General features: G+C 34.7%; 1 protein-coding gene and 1 long non-coding RNA gene across 2 annotated transcripts; both read left to right on the top strand.

Moving 5' to 3' along the window:
* The first annotated feature begins 271 nt into the window (after nucleotides 1-271).
* On the top strand, nucleotides 272-5,478 carry LOC128033802 (uncharacterized). The gene is made up of 4 exons (XR_008189880.1): nucleotides 272-837; nucleotides 990-1,048; nucleotides 1,131-1,492; nucleotides 4,981-5,478. It is a non-coding gene; the product is annotated as an uncharacterized LOC128033802 (long non-coding RNA).
* A 10,717-nt stretch (nucleotides 5,479-16,195) lies between these two features.
* On the top strand, nucleotides 16,196-17,731 carry LOC105777063 (probable aspartic proteinase GIP2). Its single transcript, XM_012600117.2, has one exon. The coding sequence runs from the start codon at nucleotides 16,247-16,249 to the stop codon at nucleotides 17,549-17,551; it is 1,305 nt and encodes a 434-aa protein (XP_012455571.1). The 5' UTR covers nucleotides 16,196-16,246; the 3' UTR covers nucleotides 17,552-17,731.
* Nucleotides 17,732-23,517: the final 5,786 nt, after the last annotated feature.

A 23,517-nucleotide genomic window follows, 5' to 3' on the forward strand; every position in this document is an offset into this window, starting at 1 on the left:
TGGGCTTTAATTAATAGAATAGAATAATAAAACACAGCAGTCCATAAAACCTAAGAGCAAAGAAACGACCCAAAACCATAAAACCCGAAATAAAACTAAACAATAATTGGCCTCAACAGATGGCCATATTCAAGTAAAAAAATATCTAGATATTTAAGTAGAACACTCTAGAAACAGCACTAAATGCGCCGCTTCAACGCCCAATCAGAGTTGCTGAAATCTGTCATCCTTACTATCTGTCAATTCATTAACTTTTGACGATTTCATTTTCAAAAAGCAAACCATATGCATCTTTTCATTTTCTTAATGGTCTGAAAAAACTTCCTCTCTTACCTTTTCATCATCTGAAACTTCTAGTTTGGCTCTCTCATCCTGTCTTGCCTTTCCTGATCTTCAGCATATTCAGGGACTCCCATCTCCAGGTAACCTTCCTCTCCACTTCTTAGCGTTGCCGTTGCTAAAATATGAGCAAGGTTGTTCGCAGATCTTAATGTATGTTGAAAACTGATATTTTTAAGCCGAAAATTTTCTTCTGAATATCATAGATGTATGTTCCTACCATTGATCGATCTTGTTCTTTTGTGTTGCATCTTTTGATGATTGCGAGGGAATCGCCTTCAAAAATGAGTGATTGCCAGCCCTTGTCAATACCTATTTTGACTGCTGTCCAGCATGCTATGGCTTCAGCAGCAAAAGGAGACGAAACACCATCGTGAATTTTTGAGTAAGATAAAAGAACATGTCCTTCGAATCTCGAACCACAATGCCTGAAGCTGACCGATTCTGGGTTTCTTTATATGCACCGTCAAAGTTTATCTTGACAAACTCTCTCTGTGGGTACATCTATTTTCTGATTTCTTTTCCTTTTTTCAGATCTCTGTTTTCAAAGCCAGTTAACTCTTTGATGTAGCTATATATGAAACTTACAGTATATTTTCCATTGCTAACTTTCCCTTCGTGTACTCTTTTGTTCCTGTCTCCCCATACAGCCCAAAGAGTGCAGTAGAAGATCTGACCTTGACGAGAGTTGAGCTGCTCTACCGCCCATGTAAGCCACTGTATAAAGTCCTCGCATTGATTCGTCAAAATATTCTGAAATGATAATGCTCTCCATATATCAACTGTGACAGGACATTCCCGAAAGACATGATTCATTGTTTCAGCTCGTTGGCCACATCGAGGACAACTTGTATTGGCAGTTAGTTTCCTGTGTTGTAAATTTACCTTTGTAGGCAGATAGTTCCATGACAGTCTCCATATAGTAACCTTCACTTTAGATGGTAGATTTAGGCTCCATAGTTGCTTATAAAAATTTTTGTAGATGGTTTGTAAAGCATAAGCTCTAGGATTTTCATCCATTCTCTGTAATAGTTTATAAGCACTTCGGACTGTGAAATCACCCGACGGCTCGCCTCCCCAAATAATAAAATCTTCATGAGGTGTCCGTGCTAGAGGAATTCGGAGAATTCGTGCTGCATCAACTTCTGCGAAGGTATTCATAATCAGCTCTTTTTTCCATCGTCTTTCATTACTGTCGATTAGCTTACTTACTTTTGACACGCTCATAGAAGTTAACTCTGATGAAATTTTAAAATCAACTGAATCTGGAATCCAAGCATCGTTAATGGATATACTGTTACCTGTACCCACCCTCCAACATTGACCTTTACTCAATAAGGCTTTAGCTGCCCAGATACTTTTCCATGCATAAGAACAAGAGTTTTTTAACTGGGAATTTAAAAAATGACCATCTGGGAAATATTTGGCTTTAAAAACTTGAGTAACAAGAGCATTTTGATTATTAATGATCCTCCATCCTTGCTTAGCAAGTAGAGAAATGTTAAATTGCGCCATATTCCTGAAGCCCATGCCTCCCTCCTCTTTAGGACTACACATATCACTCCATTTGCACCAGTGAATGCCTTTCCTGCCTTTACCTTTTTGCCACCAGAATCTAGCAAACAGATTTTCAAGCTCCCCACAAAACGATCTTGGTAGCAAAAAACATGTCATAGCGTAGCTTGGGATTGATTGAAGTACTGCCTTTATGAACACCTCTTTTCCCCCTTGAGATAAAAAACGTGTACTCAAATTCTCAATCCTCTGTTTAATTCTATCCTTAATATTCTGAAAAGAATCCTTCTTTTCCTTCCTATCATATTAGGTAGTCCCAAATATTTCTCTATATTTGTCGATTGCCTTATTCCCATTTCAGCTGAGATGCTCTCTTTTTCCACTTTCTCTGTATTAGTACTGAAAAAAATCGTGGATTTATCAAAATTTACACATTGGCCAGAGCAACTCTCATATTCCTTCAATATATCTTTTAAAATCCCAGTTTTACTCTTTATCGCTTCTCCAAACAAAATGCAGTCATCCGCGAATAGTAGGTGTGAAGTTGTCGGTCCCCTTCTACTAGCTTTTACCCCTTTAATCAGACCCTCCCTTGTAGCAATCCTGAGTAAGGCCGAGAGTCCTTCGCTACAAATGAGAAAAAGAAATGGGCTAAGTGGATCACCTTGTCGAAGTCCTCTGGTAGGTTGAAAATCACTGCCTCTTCTCCCATTAGTAGTTACTGCATACGAGACCGTAGAAATACACCTCATGATTAATGACACCCATTCTCTGTAAAGCCTATTCGGATCATAACTTCCTTTAAGAATGCCCATTCAACTCTGTCGTAAGCTTTACTCAAGTCCAATTTTATTGCCATGAGTCCTTTTTTCCCTGTTCTTTTTTGGCGAAGAGTATGTAGAAGTTCATAGGCTATCAATACATTATCTGATATTAATCTCCCTGGGACGAAAGCACTCTGGGCATTATCAATACATCTGCCAATAAACTCTTGAAGACGATTCGCAATTGTTTTGGCTATAATTTTGTATATAACTGTGCATAGGCTGATAGGTCTGAAATTACCAAGATTTGTAGGTTTGGACGTCTTCGGTATAAGTATGATCTCAGTTAGATTTAAACCTTCAAAATCCTTTCCATTATTCAAAACTCCCAAACAAAAGTCGCCAATATCTTTACCAACTATATGCCAATATTTCTGAAAGAATAATGCCGGAAAACCATCAAATCCTGGTGCTTTAGTAGATCCCATTCCTTTAAGTGCTGCAAAAATTTCTTCTGACGTATATTATGACAGTAGAGCTAGGTTGATTTCAAGATATACTGTTATTGATACCTGTTAAAAGATGAGATAGATCTCCTACTCCATGCGTCGAAAAAAGGTTCTGGAAATAGCTCGTTGCAGTCTTATTAATTTCTGATTCCTCGTGAATTCCAATTCCATCATCTGTGTCCAACCTGCTTATTGTATTAATTCTTTTCCGCATTGAGGCATATTTATGAAAAAATACTGTATTCTTATCCCCTAACTTAAGCCAATTAGCCCGTGCTCTCTGTTCCCAATACCTTTCCTCTTTATCAATCTCCATATTCAAGTGAATTTTCGTATCAATTATTTTTGCCAGTATATCATCATCTCGTTCTTCCTCCATTAAGTCCTCAAGCTCCTTTGAAAGCTTAGCCGTCAATACCTTCCGTTTCTTCTTTATTGATTTCGCCCATTTTGAAAGACTGATCTGTAGTGTTTCCATCTTTTCAAGAATTGATCCATTTGAAGACTCCCATGACTTCTTAATTTCCTCCTCAAGTGATTCTTCTGTGGTCCACCATGCTTCGAATTTGAAAATTGAAGTTCCTTTGAATCTACTTTCGTTAGATGTGCTTATTAAAAGGGGACAGTGATCCGAAAGTGTAGACGTCAAATGATGTATAATGCCTTCAGGAAAGAGCTCCAACCATTTCTCATTCGCAACACCCCTGTCAATTCTCTCTTTGATATTCGTTTCCATTAAATTTCCTCTCTCCCATGTGTACCATGCTCCGAGTATCCCACATCTATAAGTTGGCATTCATTTAAAACCTTACGAAACTCTGCCATTCTTTTTTCCTCCCTTAGCAGACCTCCCTTTTTTTCAAAAGAATATGTTATTTCATTAAAGTCTCCACTAACAAGCCAAGGGTAATTTTGTTCTGTCCCAACAGTCTTAATAGATCCCATGAGGCAATTTTATTTTGTGGATAAGGTGATCCATAAAACCCTGTGAATCTCCATTCTTCATTAACACCTTCTTCTTTAATCAGCACGTCCATATGACTCGTTGAGAGAGTTTTGAGTTTTACCTGAACCTCTTTACGCCATGCTAGGCAAATTCCCCCACGTGAACCTGTTGCTCCTACCTCCAGCCCATTCATAAAGCCACACCTCCTCCTAATTTCCTCCATTCGCTTCTCACTAACTTTAGTCTCCATAAGGAAGACCAGCTGAGGATTATTTTACTTCAGTAAAAACCGAAGTTTTCTTACTGCCCGTGGACTCCCCAATCCACGGACATTCCAGCATATGATTTTCATTGTGTCCGGTCGGCTTGCCTTTTGGTAGCCGCCGATATATTCTGTTCGGGAACTTCTGTCAACAAACTGGTTTCATCCTCATTAAGCAGAGTTTGGCAATCATATTTCATACTTTTAGTTGTATCTTCATAATCATCATCTACGATTTCTACCAATTTCCTCTTCTGCAGTTTACTTCCTTCCTCATATTGTCTCATTCCTTCTACTGGTTCTAATCTTCTCTAAGTGGCTTTCCGATCGTTCTTATTCCTTCTCCATATGCTTTACTGCTCACGATTTCTTTCTCATTAATTTCTCCTTCCTTTTGAATCTCTATCTCTTCTCCTGGTAATTTTTCCAAAGAGTCTGCTTGTGTTACTTTCATCATATTACTTCTCTTTTCATTATAAAAGTGCTCCCTCTGGTTTTCTTCAGTATTTTCTATATATGAGCATTGTGATTGTAATTTTTTTGATAGAGCATTCAATTTTAGACTCTCCCTGCCAACCAAATTTGACTCTGCTTTTAAAGCTAAGGAGAAAGGTGGACTCTCTCTAATTCTGTCTTTTTTTTCAGGAATAATATCTGTGCATTCATGGAGACCATGTCCCACTCTGCCACACCCGAAGCAAAAAGTCGGTAACTTCTCGTACTTGAATGGGATCCAACATTTATGACCTGTACCAGTTGAAACAAATATACCCCTGCGGAGGGGTTTCTGCACATTTAATTTTATCCTAAGGCGACAGAATTCACCCATAATTTCAGATCTAAGTACTCCTATAGCATGCAACAGATCTTTTTTATCAAACTCTGGTAAACATGGCCCAATTCTAACCCAAAACGGGGATGAGACAAGTCTGATTTGATCTCTTTCCATTGGTTTTATCAATCTTTCAAAAAGAACTAAATGTTTTCTAAACAACCATGGTTGGCCTTCCAGAACAGCTTCTAAGTCTTCCTCTAATTCAAAACTTATTAGAAAGAGATTTTGCCCTGCTGATTGAATCTCAAATTTTTCCTTTGTTTTCCATATGCTTTTCATCTGTGCTTTAAAACTGTCTTGATTATAAGGTTTCTTTGTCCAAACAGAACAAATCAGAGATGTTTACCTTTTGGTTCCACCATCGAGCTTTTGACCGATAACTGAATGAGTTCCTCTGCTAACAGGGAGATCTCGTCTCCCCCAAACCCATCGTTGCCACCACTTTCCTTCATCCCAAGCCGCAGCAGCCACTGTTTTCGCTAGGATACCAAGGATAACACTCTTGGCTTCTAGGGTTTTTTTAATATGAGTTTATTTTAAAATAGCTAATTTACATGTTATAAGTTCAGAGACTAAATTGAATAAAGGTAAATTTTTAGGGTAATTTTGTAAAAATGCCAAAAATGACTAAATTACATGAAATGAACTGTTTAATTATTTCAATTAATAAATTGAATGAAATATTAATTTAGATCAAGATTGGGTAGAAAATCAAGGGAAATGGAAAATTACCAAAATGTCATTGTATCTTGGTATTTCTGCAAATTAGCCTGGTAAGTTCGTATGAACTATATTCTGTACAATTTTGATTAAAGTGAATGTTATTTGGTGATGAATAATTGTACTAAAAAGTGAATTAAATACCCTATTAACTAGTCGGATATAGTTGGCATGCCATAGGATATGGAAGAGTACTGATTACTGATCAGGTACTATGTACCGTTTAGGCACAATGTACCGTATTGATGTGTTTGGTTGGATCCGTGTATTTGCCAAAGCCCGAGTCTGTTAATAGGGGTAATTAAATGAAAAGTTAAATCAAACGAAATGAAACAGTTGAGCCATAGAAAAGGAAACGTGATTGTAGAATATAATTTGAAAATATGAATTGAATATGAAAATGTGAATAGAAAGCATGAACTAATTGTTCATGAGATAAATAAAGGCTCAATGTAATAGTATATGATGTTAACAAATGAAAACCAAATTGAATTATAAATATTGAAAAATGAATTATTATTGGAAATATATTATCTAATTTAATACTCAATTTGGCTTGAACGCGGGATTGAATACAATCGTTCTGTGGCAGAGGATGAATTGACGGATAAGACCATAACTGGGTTATGGCACTATGAACGTAAGACCATGGTCGGACCATGGCAGTGTTTGTATGTACAAGACCATAGTTGGACTATGGCACAAAGAATGATGTACTCATATTCGTAAGTCGTTCTTCGATTCAGAAAGAAACGGTAAAAGACTTATGTAATTGAATTGAAAGATTTATAGATTATTATTGGTATTGATCTGAAATAAATATAACCATTGATATTTAAATGATATAACGGGTAAAGGTCTGAAGTGAAATAACATGAGTTTGAAATGAACTATTACCAGTATGTACGCGAAATTCATGAAAATGATGGTACATGTAATATCGAAATAATGAAATAAATGATATATGCCTATGAAGAAACAATAAGAGAATGATATGTATCATGACATGTAAATGTATGATTATCTTTAATATGTTGATACAAGAAAATTATGCATGATGAGTTTATATGTAATGTGTGCAAGTACACTAACCAGTGTTGTTGCTTGATGCTTAGGCTAGTGCCAAAGCTATTGGTTGAATAGTAATATGATTATTTAATCGAAGCATTGAATTGATAAGTATTTGAGGGAAAATATGCTAGTGCTCATGAAAAAGTGGTATGGTTTAAATTGTACAATTTTTTATGAAATGACTTATCATGTGATCAATTTGGAAAAGGCTTTAGTTAAATGCACTAGCTTGTGACTATGGTTAAATGATATGTTTATGACCTGTTTGTCACGCATATGGAATAAGTATGGAAAGTAAAGAAATGCAAATGAAAATAAAGAAATTAGGAAGAGTTAAATTTATATAAAATCCTACTAAGCTTGGGATAATATGTAAGTGATACTGTAAATTTATTCACCTTGTGAGTCGATGAATATAGCTTCATGAGTACTATGGTATTAATATTGGATTATTCTTGATATGTATAGATTTCATATTTTAAATGAACTAATATGATTAAAGACTATACGAGCTTACTAAGCATTCATTGCTTACGTATTTGTTTTTTTTATTTACCCTACAGATTATCGGAAGCTCGATTGGGTTGGAAGCTTGTCAGAGATATATCACACTATCCATTGGATCTATCGGTAATTTTGGATGATTTGATTCTGGTTATAATGCATGTATAAGTTAATTTGGCCAACGTTGGCTCATTAATGTTTTAATTTTGATTGGTTTCAAATATGAATGCTAAATGAAATGAAATGTCTGATAATTAATTTGTAAACTCCGGTAATGCTCCGTAACCCTGTTCCGGTGACGAATTCAGGTTAGGGTGTTACAATAGGGATTTTTTAGAATGGTTAAAAATTGGGTTCAATGGGTTTAAAATTTAATTATGTGAAATAAGCTTGTTTTGGTCTTAAGGACCAAATTGAATAAAATGTAAATGTTTGGGGTGGTAAATAGGAAGTTATATGTATTAAGTTGAATAGTATATGAAATTGAGGCTAATAACTGAAATAAATTATATCATAGATCAAGAACAAGTAGATAACCGAGGAAAATGGAAAGTAGCTGAATAGTCTCTAAATCTTTATTGTTACTGCAGTTTAGCCCTGGTAAGTTAATTCGGTTTGTTTTGATATATTTTACAATATGGATTGAGTGAGAATTTATTTGTTAATTGTTAAATTAAATATTTCGATGTTAAATTAGTATGAATGGAAATAATAAACTGTTGGACCTTGATTTAGTAATAATATCTCCTGAGCCGATGAACATAAGATAGAGTATGATTGGCATGCCGATAGGTTTTAGTGTGTGCGGTATGGGATTAATTTGAGATGAAACGATGATTCCTGACCTTTGATTTTACACTTAATATACCGAAGTCCAGCATTTGTTGCAGATGATCACAATATATTACAGTAATTCTGGCGTGTTACCAGGGGCGGATGTAAAGCCTTCGGGCTTGGCACTTAGTGCTGAGGCATATTTTCGGAGGAATGTTAGCCTACGGGCTAGGCACTTGGTGCCGAGGTGTATTATCAGTGGGATTGGCTCGTTTGAGCGTTTGACGTGTTTCAGATGGATAATTGTGTCCTCATATCCATATATCGTTTATCGGGCAATGTTTCTTGTGTTAAATGCCTTGTTATTGAATTGTTGAAAGATTATTCATGAATCTTCTGATAGCATTGTGGCTTGATAGTGAATGATCTCGTACTTGTTTATGTATAAACTCACATGTTGTGGATTGTAGTTGATAGGAGACCCTGACTTTTAATCTTGTTATTAAAATTGTTATATTTAATTCAGTAAGCTTTATCGTTTTAACCGTTGAACTTACTAAGCTCTAGTGAAGCTTACTCGTGTTATTTTTTGCTTCTTATAGATAACGTTTTGTGGAGTTGGACAATTGGATCAACTTGAAGATCACACGATCTAGATATATTTTGGTAGATTTTGATATGTTTATTTTAGGTTATATGGCATGCAATAGGTGTTTTTGTATATGTTTATATACTTATTACAAATGTTATGTTTTAAACTTGGTATAAGCTTACTTGTGTATGTGTCTTTAATCTTGGTTTGAATATGTTCATATAAAGTTGTTTTGGTCATGTGATATAAACCTTATTTAAGTGTTTAAATCATTGTATGAATGAATGTGAATGATTAAGAAGAAATGATAAGTTTGGCATGAGTTTTATATATGAACTTATGAATTTGAATACAAATTTGCTGATATGTCATGTGAATTGAGGTTGATAATTGAATTTTGGTGTTAATGAGAAAACATTGGTTAGACACTTAGGTCGATTTTTTTGACATGCTTTAGGCTTGTTTAAATTTGTTTTTGAAGTATGGAAATGGTTGATTTTGATTTGGCTTGGAACCTAAATGTTGGATGAAAGTTTTGCCTTGTTTTGAAAGCTTTTTAAGATGCACACGACCATGTGTCTTATTAATTTTTAGGTGCAGGATTTTTCCCACGGTCATAGTTAGTTACACGGCCTAAGCTATTCCACACAGTTGTGTGACCCATGTTTCTAAAATTTTTAAATTTTTGCATGTTTTTCTGTTTTGATTCAAATTAGTCCTTGATTGTTCCCAAACCATTTTTAAGGCCTCGTAAGCTCAATTTAAGTCTCGTAAGTGTATTTTTACCCTGATTTTTATAAGTTGTTGAATGTTATCATTTATTTTATATTTTTGTTTCTATTTGATGATATATGTCCTAATATATATTGTAATGCTCCATAACGCCAATTCGATGATGGAGACGGGTTAAGGGTGTTACAGTTTTCGCCTAGGGAATGCCCACGTTTGGGGTCTTATGTCAATTAACATTTCCCTAAGTCACACAAGTTAGAATGTCTACGTTTTGGCAGGTTCGATTTCAGGGGTTGGTGGGCTAAACTCGAACAATATTTTGAGGCTGAGGGGATCCCTTCCAATGCTAGAGCCCAAACAGTAATGCTACACTTGGAGGAAAAGGCTCTTGATTGACACCATTTTTATACAGAGAGGCAAGGAGGCTTCCGCATGTTGGTTTGAGAGACGTGTGCTCAGAGCCTGTGGGAACGCTTTACGTCGAGTTATTTTCAGGATTCCATGTCCGACTTGGTGTCATTGAAGCAGCATGGGTCAATGGACTAATATCATTACATTTTTGTTAGTTTGTTGAATCAATTGCAGCTACCCGAATCATATGCCTTGAACATATTTACCAACAACTTGAAAACTGAAATCGGGCAATACCTACAATTGTTCAAGCCAAAAACTTTGGTGGAAGGATTTTGAATGGCACGTTAAGTGGTATATTACAACAATCTCTTAGGAGGTCGTTCTTGACATCGGGTCCCACAACTGTAAAATCCTCGAATCATACATCTATCGTTTCTCAGACTTTAAAGCTACAAACTACCCCAAATGGGGAACTCATAGTAGTAGTAACTCTACGAGCGCAACTCATAAATCAATCATGGCTACAGGTTCATCAAGAGGTTTAATAGAACTTTAAGAGCCACAGATATTGATTATAAGAGTAAGAAAAGGGATGTGTTTTTAGTGTTGTTCCAAATATATTGTGGACCATAAGTGTGTTAGGTCTCAGCTATATTAGTTACTATTGGAATCAGAATTGGATGGGGAAGAGGAGGAGTTCCAGATGATTTAGATCAATCGGAGGGTTCTCTAATCGAAACGATAGTCCAGTATCTTATACGTTCGCTCCATGCTATCCAAGGAACCCATACGATGAAGGTGGCAACATCTTTGGGAACTGCTCACATTATTATTCTGGTTGACTCAGGAAGTACGCACAATTTCATAAGTGCAAGGCTGGCGAGAAATCTTGCCACATCCTTTAGTCAATAACATAAATTGAAGGTCATGGTGGCTAATTGGGGTAGTGTGTTCACCCAATGGCTGTGCCGGGAAGTGCATTAGGAGGCCTAAGGATTGAGTTTCTTAACAGATTTTTTTGTTCTACCAGTTAAGGGGTGTGATATAGTTTTGGGAGCACATTAGCTCCTATCATTGAGAAGCATTACTTAGAACTTCAAGGCTTTGACCATGTGATTTAACTATAACGGGAACATATACTTGTTACGAGGCATTCAGTTGGAGGCTGTACAAGTTTTGCGTGATCGTGAGACTGCAATGAGTTTTTCCATCATGGAGAATCCTTAGGGCTCCTATACACTCCTAATGGCTACTGCTGATCAGGCATCACTACAATTATCACCTGAATCAATCTCTAAAAATTTGATTAATCTCTTAGATGTATTCCATGACGTGTTTCAAACACCAACTGGGTTACCTCTATCACGCTTACAAGATCATCACATTCCACTCAATGATGAATTCATGATAGTCAAGATGAAACCTTACTACTACCCAGCCATCTAAATGAACGAGATGGAACGATTGGTTCAAGGGATGCTACACAATGGAATTATCAGAGACAGTAACAATGCGTTCACTTTTCCAATTGTAATGGTAAAAAAAGGGTGAAAGTTGGCGTGTATGTATGGATTATCGACAGTTAAATCAGCTAACTATCAGAGAAAACTTCTTGATTCCAGTAATAAAAGAACTATTAGACGAGCTTGGTCAGGCAATGGTTTTCTCTAAACTTGACTTTCGATCAAGTTATCATCAAATTCGCATACATGAAGAGGACATCCACAAGACAACTTTCCGGGCACATGAAGGCCATTACGAGTTTTTAGTAATGCCTTTCGGACTCACTAATGCTCAATCCACCTTCCAAGCTCTAATGAATTCAATTTTTAAGCCATTGTTGAGTAAATTAGTGCTTATCTTTTTTAACGACATATTGGTATATTTTAGCTCATGAACTAAGCATTTGTTACAACTAAAAAGGGTGTTAAACTTGTTGCGATTCCACTAACTGTTTGCCAATAAAGATAAATGACGGTTTGAGGCCACCAGCATCGAGTACCTAGACCATTTTATCTCTTGTGGCATCGTGGCTATGGATCAGTCGAATGTCAATAACGTGTTAAATTGGCCTAAATCACGATCAGTCAAGGAGCTTAGATCAATTCTGAGATTATCGGGGTACTATAGGTGGTTTATAAAGGGGTATGATACCATTGCTAAACCACTTACCAAACTTTTGAAAAAGAATGAATGGGCATGAACATTGTCAACCAATGAAGCTTTCTGAGCATTAAAAATGGCCATCAGTTCAACCCTTATTATTGTGCTACCCGATTTTAATAAGGAATTTTGTGTTGACACAAATGCCAACGATATTGGAGTCGGGGCCGTCCTTCATTAGTAGGGTCATTTGGTGGTGTTTTTCAGCAATACCTTAGGGTTGAGATATAAGGCACTATCTATTTACTAAAAAGAGATGCTAGCAACATTATTAGCTGTTAAGAAATAACATCACTATTTGGTAGGTCGACATTTCAATATTTGAATTGACCATTAGAGTCTCTGATTCCTTTCCAACCAGTAGGCCATCACGCCATTCCAACAAAGATGGGTCACCAAAATACTAGGATATAGTTTTGATATTACGTACAAGAAAGAGAGTAAGAATATGGTGGTCGATGCTCTTTCTCGAGAACCCGATTGTTTCTTGGAACAACTTTTCCAAATGGTGAAAAGTTTCATTGTTTCGGAGTTGTGGCCCCACATGCAGCAATCATGGAAACACGACCCAAAGCTAAGTAAGTTGTGTGTTGAATTGCAACATAATTCAAATTCACATCCAAATTACTTGTGGGATGGTACATGTCTCAAGAGAAAAGAGATGTTGGTAATTGAATCTGATCTGGAAATACAAATGGAGCTTTTTAACTTTTTTCCATAACAGTGCCATAGGGGGCCACTCGGGCACTACGACCACACGTCATCGAATGACAGGTTGAGTCTATTAGAAAAGGATGTCCAAAGAGATTAATAGATGGGTGAGGGGATGTGATATTTGTCAAAAGAATAAATATGATTTATCGGCTTCACCGGGATTCTTGCAATCATTGTCAGTACCTATTAGAGCATGGGCAGATATAAGCATAGATTTTATAGACGGGCTGCCAGTTTCGAAAGGGAAGGAAACCATATGGGTTGTGGTAGACCGTTTGATGAAATATGGCCACTTCGTAGCTTTGGCTCATTCTTACTCGGCTTTAATAGTAGCTTAGGCTTGTTTATATAATATTTTCAAACTTCATGGCTTATTTGACAATATTGTTTCTGACAAAGACAATGTCTATGTCAGTATTTTTTGGCAAGAGTTTTTCACAAAGCTTGGGACAAAACTTCACCGTTTGACTGTTTACTACTCGCAAATGGATAGACAAATAGAAGCCTTAAACAAGTGCCTCAAAAATTACTTGCGATGCATGACGGGGGAATGATTAAATGAATGGAACTGCTGGTTACCACTAACCAAATGGTGGTATAATACCACCGTCTATTTTGCTATCAAGGAGACGCCTTATGAAGGTTTGATACGAGCAGCTCAGTTTAATTCAAATGCCATAATAGAGTTGAAATTAGTTTTAACTCTGGGAGTTTGTTTCTTGTGCAAGATTTCTTTCTTGTGATTTTTAGAAGTAGCTTTCTTCTTGAGTCGTGAGAATTTATTTTTCACCCTTCAATTTACCAATGATTATTTCTTGAAGGGTTGATTAGAGCCATTAATTGAGTTTGTTGGAATTTATATCTTAAATGGTTCAATTGGACATTTGTCCTTCTATTCATCATATCCATCGGTTTTATTCAATCCATCTTCCACTTTTAAATTTTGTCTATTTTTTATTTTTATATTATTATTATTTGTTATTTGTTCTCAAATTTCTTCTTTTACTGTTTTCGACTTCTTTATTACTAAATTTGATTATTTCTTTTTTTCAGATTAGACCCAAATCTTTCCTTCCTGGTCAAACAACCTGAATTTGATCCTTGATCTGCTTCCTCCGCCTCATTTCGTATCAAGATTTATATGGGTAGGCACTTCCATAATATTTTCCATATTTAACTGGATCGTTGAGTGTAGCCTGTGCAGACCGAAGCCTCTAATAGAGAGAGGTTGCTAGGAAAATGCTGCAGTTCCACCTCTAACACGCGTAGGAGAGAATGAAATACTTTGCAGATAAGAAAAGGAGCGATCGACATTTTCAAGTGAGAGACTAGGTCTATCTGAAACTCCAACATTACCGAAAACATACCATTCAAAGGGCCTTCAGTCAGAAGTTAGCTCCTCGATATTTTGGGTCGTTTAAAGTGGAAGCCAAAATAGGGGAAGTAGCCTATCGCCTCCAACTACCACTGGACTTACGAGTGCATCGAACTTTTCATGTATCACAGCTTAAGCGTCATATTGGCCAGCAACAAGTACATCCTGTACTACCGGTAATAGTCTTGGATGGGACCTTTCCGAAAGAACCAGTTTGGGTTATAGACAGATGAATGGTAAAGAGGGGAAACCAAGCAGTGATCGAGGTGTTGATTGAATGGACAAATGCATTTCCAAAAGATGCTACTTGGGAGAAATTGGCTGACCTGCGGCATCATTTTCCAACCTTCGATCCTTGATGTCAAAGATCATGTCTACAAGGGGAGTAGTTGTCACGTGCTCATTTACACTATTGACATGTTGTTGTTACTTCTTTATGTTTTAAGAATAATACGATGAGTTTTGGGAAGTCAAAGTATATGGCTTTGGTGGCTCCGATCTTACTAGTTGTAAATACTTAGGTAGTTCCGATTATTTGGGTTGTAACGTCACCAAGACTCCGTTAAATAGGTAGAGATCTTGAAAATAAACAAGTGTCGCTTTTCTTAATTGTCATTTTTGTTTATTCTCTTGTCTACTTCTTCTTTATTTTCTTTCTTGTGATGTTGTTTCTCTACTGTTAGTGTGATGTAATTCTCAAGCAAAACTCGACCAAAGCTTAGCACGCAACAATGGATGATGCAAAAAGCAACGCTGACAGGCAAACGGATGCCCGGACATTGGTGGAAGTGGTGAGTGACACTTCGATAGGAAGCAACAATTTTCTTTTTTACAAACTGATAGGGAAGGGGAATTAGGGATTGGGTCTGCTGGGAATAGGGGTAAAAAAATTAAGTTAATAAAATCGGGTAGGGTTCGAGCTGAAAAAATCCTATTCGAAACTCGACCCGTTTTTTAAACTGATATTATTTTTAAGCTCAAACCTATTTTTCGAACTTATATTTTTATCTAAATTCTCTCATATTTTATTAATAGTTTATGTGTATGTATTAATATAATATAACTATTTAAATATATAATAATTATATCAACATGATACAATTATGTCATCTTTCTTTGCTTTTATTTTCACATAGCTTTCTCTTTTCTTTTCTTTTTTACTTTAACTTTCTTCTCTCTTTATTTCTTTCCCTTTTTAAACTCTTCACTCAATTAAAGAATAAAAATGATAAAAATATTTGCTACAAATGAAAAGCAATTGGCCAATGAGTTGGCCATTGTATACCACTTGCCTCTGCTTGGAGACAACTTTCCTTACTTTAATGGCATAATCAATTTTTTTTCCTACAGTTCAAAAAAGAGAGAGTATATTTTAATTTTTTATATTTTTAGTCTTTAAATTTAATTTATATTTTTATCAAATAATTTCAAAATCAATAATAAAAAGTTAGGTGGATGAAATGTTAACATTTAATTAATTTTTTAAATTTAAAATTATTAATAAATATTTTTAACAATTTTTAAAACTTTATTTTAATTTTTTTAAAAATTAATTAAATACTAACATCTTATCCACATAATAAGTTAGTAAAGTTAAAAAAAAATTAACCTTTTCATTGAAATAAGAAACAAAAATGAGAAGCTCCTTTTGAAAGAAAGGCGGGAAAGGAAAATGGTCATATGGGATTTGTTTAAAGGAGAATTGTATGGATTTTGCTCAGCCTTCTGATGCAGTCCTTATCTTTTCTATATTTAAATATCTTTAATTTGCAACATGCATGGGTACATATAAAAACACTACAACTAGATTTGAATTTCAATGTAGTGATTAATTTATTTTGAGCTGTGAAAAAAAAATACACGCTGCAATTTCTTTTACTTGGGATCTCATCTTACTAGTTTGAGAAATAATAGGGAGTTAAAAATTAAATAAATGAAATAAGACCAGAGTCCATGGTCAAAATTGGCATCTGGATAAACCTAGCTAGATTTGCCACCCACCATTTACAGCTATAAATAGACCTCTTCTTTCACTAGCTCTTCACACCTATCTCTACTTCTCTACCCAAAGACAACAATGGTTGCCTCAAGTAACTTCCTCCTTTTTTCAGCTTCTCTTTTCTTCTTCATAGTCTCTCCTTCAATTCAAGCTTCTTTTAGGCCTAAAGCACTACTCCTTCCAGTCTCAAAAGATGCTTCAACTCTCCAATATCTCACTCAAATCAAGCAAAGAACCCCTTTAGTGCCTATCAAGTTGACCCTTGATCTTGGTGGTGAATATCTCTGGGTCGATTGTGACCAAGGCTATGTCTCATCTTCCTACAAGCCTGCCCGTTGTAACTCGGCTCAATGCAACCTGGCTAGGTCTAAGGCTTGCGGAAGTTGCTTCGATGGTCCCAAGCCAGGCTGCAACAATAATACTTGTAGTCTCCTCCCATCCAACAGCGTCAAAAACAGTGGCACCATTGGCGAGGTTGCCCAAGATGTTGTATCCATCCAATCTACCAATGGAAAGAATCCTGGGAAAGAAGTTACAGTGTCTAAGTTTCTCTTCACTTGCGGTTCTTCTTTTCTCTTGGACGGTCTTGCCGGTGGTGTTAAAGGCATGGCTGGTCTAGGTAGAACAAAGATTTCAATGCCTTCCCAATTCGCTGCTGCTTTTAGTTTCCCTAGAAAATTTGCAGTTTGTTTGAGTTCATCTTCAGGCTCCAATGGTGTCGTCATCTTTGGCGATGGGCCTTACAATCTCCTTCCCGATATCGACGTCTCAAAGTCTCTCATGTACACCCCACTCATTCTCAATCGCGTCAGCACCTCAAGTGCTTCCTTTCAAGGTGATCCATCTGCAGACTACTTCATTGGAGTCAATGGCATCACCATTAATACTAAACCAGTGTCATTCAACAAAACTTTGCTTTCCATCAACAAAGAAGGCCAAGGCGGAACCAAGATCAGCACTGTCACTCCCTACACTGTGATGCAAACATCAATCTACAGAGCAGTAGTTAATGCTTTTATCAAGCAAACTTCCAAGGTTGCCAGGGTTCCAGCAGTGGCTCCTTTCAGTGCATGTTACAATGCTAAAAGCCTTGGCAGCACTCGCGTTGGGCCAGCAGTGCCACAAATCGATCTCTTGCTACCAAACAAAGTGGTGTGGAGAATATTTGGAGCAAACTCAATGGTGCAAGTCAACAAGGACGTATTGTGTTTAGGGTTTGTAGATGGAGGACTGGAACCCACAACGTCGATAGTGATCGGAGGGCATCAAATAGAGGACAACCTTCTGCAGATCGATCTAGCTGCATCCAAGCTTGGGTTCAGTTCTTCCCTCCTCTTCCGTCGAACAACATGTTCCAACTTCAACTTTACATCAACTGCTTAAGGGGGTCCCACCAGTTCCAGAATTCCTTTCCCATTATTATTATCGGTGTGTTAATTAGATCGTGTGTGAGAATATTGCACATGGCCTTGTATTAAAACCCGTGCTTTTTGCTTGCCAATGGGTTCGTCTTATGTACTTTGGAGTTCAAGTTGCAATAAACTAATGACATATTTATCAAAACCTGATTAAAAAATAGCAGTGCACAACTGGTTCTGTCTTGATAAGATTCAAAGTTTTAGATTAAAATATTTGGATTTCCGCATGCTTGAATAAGATTATATATCCAGGGGTCCGATTGTTTCCCAGCTAGCATCGACTGAGTTGGGAGAGTTAGTAAATACGAAAACGACAACCAAGGGTAGGGGGTTTAGGGATAATTGAGTATGCATGAAGGACTCAGGGTTTTAAGTTTCGGCTGTCTCTATCTAATTATAGCTTTACCAAGCATACTGCCTATTATTTCTTAGCGAAGAAAAGAGAATGCTATGTTATTTTATATGTTCTTATCATTTTGGGAAGATGGGAGACTTGACTTTTGGATTTCAGTAAAGGACGTCGATGTTATTGGATTTGATTCGAAACTTCGTTGCTGCTGGAATCACCGATCGTAGTCACGATTAATCTTTTCGTTATCATATACAACAGTAATACATAATATAAATGAGGAATAAAACATTATACCATTATCTGAAAAAAAAATTCTATATTTAAACATAAAAAATTATAGTAACAGTAACATGAAAAATTTAAAAACTTATAATTCATCTTTGGTCAATTTAGTCTTTATTTTTTTAATTATATTTGACCATCAACCTCTTAAAAAGAATTGAATAAACGTTAAATTTTTAAACATGGTAGCTCTCATGGAATCCACATGTGCTTTATGCTCTTTTTTTTGAATTTTGAGTCTTTTTTAATATTATATAATTATTAAATTATTTGTTATGTGACATGTAGGACAAATATTGTCATGTCAACATGAAGCACACATTGATTGCCACATCAGTAGCCACACCAACATAGTCAAAAAAATTAATGTTTTAACGTTTTCGTTAAAAAAAGCGATTTGACTACTTTTTAAAAGTTTAATGGCCAAATTTAGTTTAAAAAAATGAGGGTCAAACTGACAAAAGATGTAAACAATGGGGGCTAAATTTATTATTACTAACAAAAAATACATCATTTTGACCAATCGTGTTATTAATTGCATCCTAACCCACATTGTCAAATTAATCCAACGGCAAACTCTGATCAATCAAAAAAATTTGGGATCAAAATAAATCTAGTTGTTAAGTTCAAGTGCCAAAGTGAACCAAAAAAGGTGTAGATACCAAAGTGAACCTAGTTGTCAAGTTCAAGAGTCAATGTGGACCTACTTGCCAAGTTTAGGGGCCAAAAGTTACATTATCCCCCTTTTTTTCACGGTCATTAACACTACGTTTGGTTCGCTGTAATGGAATAGAATTGTAATGTAATAGAGTTGTAGTCAGTAATTCAAATGTTTGGTTAAATGAAATAAAATAGAACTGTAATAATATTCTTGTGTTTGGTTGAATGGAATGAAGTTGTAATAGCATAAGGAAAAAAACTGAAATGATCAGAGTACCCTTAGCAGAATTTTTTTTAAGTAAATGATTATTGTTATTGTTATTAAATTTTAATAGAATGATTATTAAAATAATTTAATAATAAATAATAAATAATTTAATCATATTTTTATATAATTTAACAATATTTTTAATATAATTATTTTTATATTATATTATGTTAAAATATTTTATTTTAAATTATATTAAAGTATTCAAATATTTTATTTTTATATTTTCTAGGTCTAAGTTTTAAAGGACTAATATGGAAAAAAATTTGTTATTCGATGTTACATGGAATAGTCATTCTTTGGTATCACCAAAGAATAGCTATTACGGGAAGACAAGTATCGGGAAGTAATATTCATTCTATTAAATGAATATTATGTTCAACCAAACAAAAGAATGATTTACCATTCAATGAATAACATTCCCCTCAACTAAACATGATGTAAGAGAATGGACTTAAAAGAATAATGATTTTCAAGGGTCAAAATGGATCAATAAAAATTGAGCCCAAAAGCTACATTATTTTAAAATTATAAAACTATAAAACTTAAAATAATAAAATAATATTAAAATTATAACAAAAATAAAGGAGAGAATATTTTTACAAACAACAATTACTCATAATACATTAGTTAGAGTAAACTATTATGTTTCATATGATCTGAAAAGACATCTGACAATGCAAAAATAGTCAAACATATTGATAAAAAGGAGGCGTCATGGACCTCTCTATTGCTATGACATTCGTTGAGTCAAATTATTTTTCTTCACTGATTTTCTAGGTTATATTTTAGTTTATAATAGTTCGTAGTGTAATACTAATTATTCCTTTCGAGAGTAGGCAATATGATAAAATTAATATATATTTTTTATCATTTTGTTTCTAAGAAAGTTTACTAATATGGATTTTTTTCTTTTTAAGGTATTCACTGGATTGAACTCAGAATTAATTTTTTGCGTTTTGTAGACCTATTGAGGATAAACATTAATCATAAATTTTAAAGCTACTCCATACCAGGTAAAAATTAAACCTTTGAGCATTTGTTAATATAGAAAACTCTTATCATCTCATTTTACTAATTACTGGCACGGGTTGCTTTTAAGCTTATAAAGATTGCATGAAATTATTTAATATTTTTGCATACCATTTTACAACTATAATCCCAAAACAATAAACATAACTTTTGGTTCGTCGAATATAATATTACATTTCGAAATAAGATTATGGTGTTTGGATTGTCAATTTTCTAGTCATCCCGTAATTTCACATTCCAAAATAGTGTCAAGATGTCATAATATAGTGTATAATCCCGTTATGACCCATCCCTTAGATTATCTTAGATTACTAACGTAATCTTAAATTTTAGATCAATTTGCCATTTGTTTTAATATTTAATCAATTTAATCTTTTTTCTTAAATAAAATTTAAGACTAATTAAAAATAAAAAATATTTTTTAATAGTAAACCTATAGATATCATGACAATTATAATTATTTTATTTTATTTATTAATATATTAATTATGGTTATAATTATAATTATGGCCGTTGTTGTAATTACTTTTCATAAATTATTATGATTATGATTTATAAATCTATTTCAACATCATATATTCATCACAATTTTATTTCAAAATGTCACACTTATAAATTTAACAAAAAAAGAATTTAAACAGTGTTAAGAATTAAACTTAAATTTTGAAATTTGAAAGGTAGAGAAATTAAATTCCTAGAAATAAGAGTACATGGATTAGATTCCAAATTTGTGAAGAGTGCAATAGTTACGCATATTTTAACCTTAAACTTAATGCATCTTTCAGGACATGTGGGTTTGGAGTTATAAGTGATGTGAATAAAGCTAATAAAGCATAACTACAAAACAAGAAAGGCCTCCACACTTTATTACTAGATTTTACTATTTCCAAATTATCAATGTTGGAATGATGGCCGAGAACAAATGATAGGGAACTTTTTGAAGCTTTGGAACCACCTCCTTGCTTGGAAAAGCTAGAGATCATGGTGCTACGGTAGCCGCTCCATTTCCCCCAACTGGATGATAGGCTTGACCAGGTTAAGCCATTTTTCTTTAGGTTATTGCTTGCACTTGAAATCTTTGCCTCCCTTGGGGAAATTGTCGTTCCTTGAATCACTATTGTGTAGAAAGACGAGAGGTATTAGCACTATCATCAGCTGTTATTGCCTTCCCTAGTTTAAACCATCCCGATTTCTTTGATTTCAAAGTGGGATTATTGGATGCCATTAACAAGCAGAAGAGTAGAGCATAGTAGTATCATGCCAAGAGTTTGCTCCCTAATTATTAAATCTTGCCCAAAGTTAAGGGCACTGCCCTGCTACATTCTTTAGAATACAAGTCTAAAGCAATTGGACACCAGTCAAAGTACTATTCTTTCCTAACATTGCGGAGAGGAGAGAGGAGAGGATTGGGTCAACATTTCTCACATCCCTAGTGTTATGAGTATTAAACAACTAAAGTTAGTTGGTTAAGGTAGTTATCTAGTTGTTAGACTAGATTGTTATTTCTGGTATTTTTGGTATGTAAGCATGGCTACATAAATAGCCAATGAGTGTTCATTTGTTTAGTGTGTTTTTGAATCAGAAATCAAGTCTTTCTTCTTCATTTGTTGCTATTCTAACATGGTATCAAGAGCCAACATTTTCTTGGTGTAATGAAGGTCTACACTTGTGGGTTTATGGCTACGGAGGAGGTTCCAGGGATTGATACTCCACATCATTCCTCTAACACAGGGGAGTAGGTTCATTCACAAGATAATGGTGGTATGGTTTTGCAGTAGATTCAATATTTTCCAAAACATGGCACGATAAAACTTGGTGAAAATAATTTTCTTTTATGGAAACATTAAGTTCTTTTGATTCTTGAAGGGTATGACCTTGAGGGATCTGTTTTAGGCACAGTTAATATTCCTTCACAATTTGTAGTTGGCAATGAGGGTCAGTTAGTTGAAAATCCAACGTTTCTTCTTCATAAAAATTAGGATAAATTTTTAGCTTCTTGGCTATTATCTACAGCCACATATGATGTTTTCGTGTATCTCACAAAGGCTAGTACTAGTTTTGAAGTTTGGATGACTATCCAAAGAAGGTTTGGTGCAAAGCCAAGCATCAAGATTTTCATTATGTGTCATTCATTATATTCTTTAAAGAAAGGCGCTCTTATTTTTAAATAATACTTGTCTAAGGTGAGAAGTATGTCTGATAGTTTGATTGCAGTTGGTAGTATGGTGACAGATCAAGAGCAAGTAAGCATAATTTTGGCAGGACTTTCAATGGATTACGAATCTGTCGAAACCGTTTTTTTGAAAACAAAAATTTTAGTTGTCGACTTAAAAAACAAAAACTGGAGTCGCCATCGATCCTTTATTAAGGTGTGATCGGCCCACCATAAAAATAATTTTGGTCTGCGAAATTTGAGAAAACAGTTCGGAGTCGATTCATACGAGGAAGGATTAGCACCCTCGTAACGCCCAAAATTGGTACCAAATTGATTTTTTTAATGCCTTGGTGTCGAAAATTTGAAAAGATTTTAAAAGGAAACTTTTATTTCATGAATGGATTAAAGTAAAAAGACATTCGTATTTCAAAGAAATAAAACACCAGACCTAGTGAGTTAGGGCACAATGTTTTTAAATCTTCAAAATACCCGAATATTGCCTTTTGCTTTTGAAAATTCTTATTTCGAGAAGAAAATGTCATGACCAGTAAGTTAGGACCCAACATTCTGAATTCCCGAGAATAAGCTTTTATTAAAAATTTGTGAATTTGTTGCAAAACAAATACTTGGCTTCCTAAATTCATCGAAAAATAATCGCGATCCAGTAAGTTAGGACACAATCTTTCCCGAGAATCATGAATGCCAAATATTTTGGAAATTTATAAAAATATGATGATTTTAATGCTTCGATAAAACCAAAATATATTTCCGAAAGGTATGTTAAAAGTTAATATATAATATGAATCACAACTTTAATTTCAAACATATATGAATAAATATTTACAAATATATGTACAAGTATAATATACAAGGAATTCACAAATACGTGCATGCATATATTTGACACACATACAAGGGTACATATAAAAGATAGAATAGAATATATCAATAAAAAACTAAAACAATGCATGTATATGTATTTGAAAATCGTGGAAAAAGGATAAAATACAAAGATAAGAATATGTGTATATATTTACAAAAGTAAAAAGTTTGAAATTTAAATATAACAAGATATATATATAGAAGTTTTTAAAAAAGGAAAAAAGAAAAAAATATATGTATAAAGTATAGGTAGATGTGTAACCTAAAACATGCACATATATATTATATAAGAAAATATTA

The sequence above is a fragment of the Gossypium raimondii genome, chromosome 10, assembly GCF_025698545.1.
Source record: "Gossypium raimondii isolate GPD5lz chromosome 10, ASM2569854v1, whole genome shotgun sequence".
Lineage (NCBI taxonomy): Eukaryota > Viridiplantae > Streptophyta > Magnoliopsida > Malvales > Malvaceae > Gossypium > Gossypium raimondii.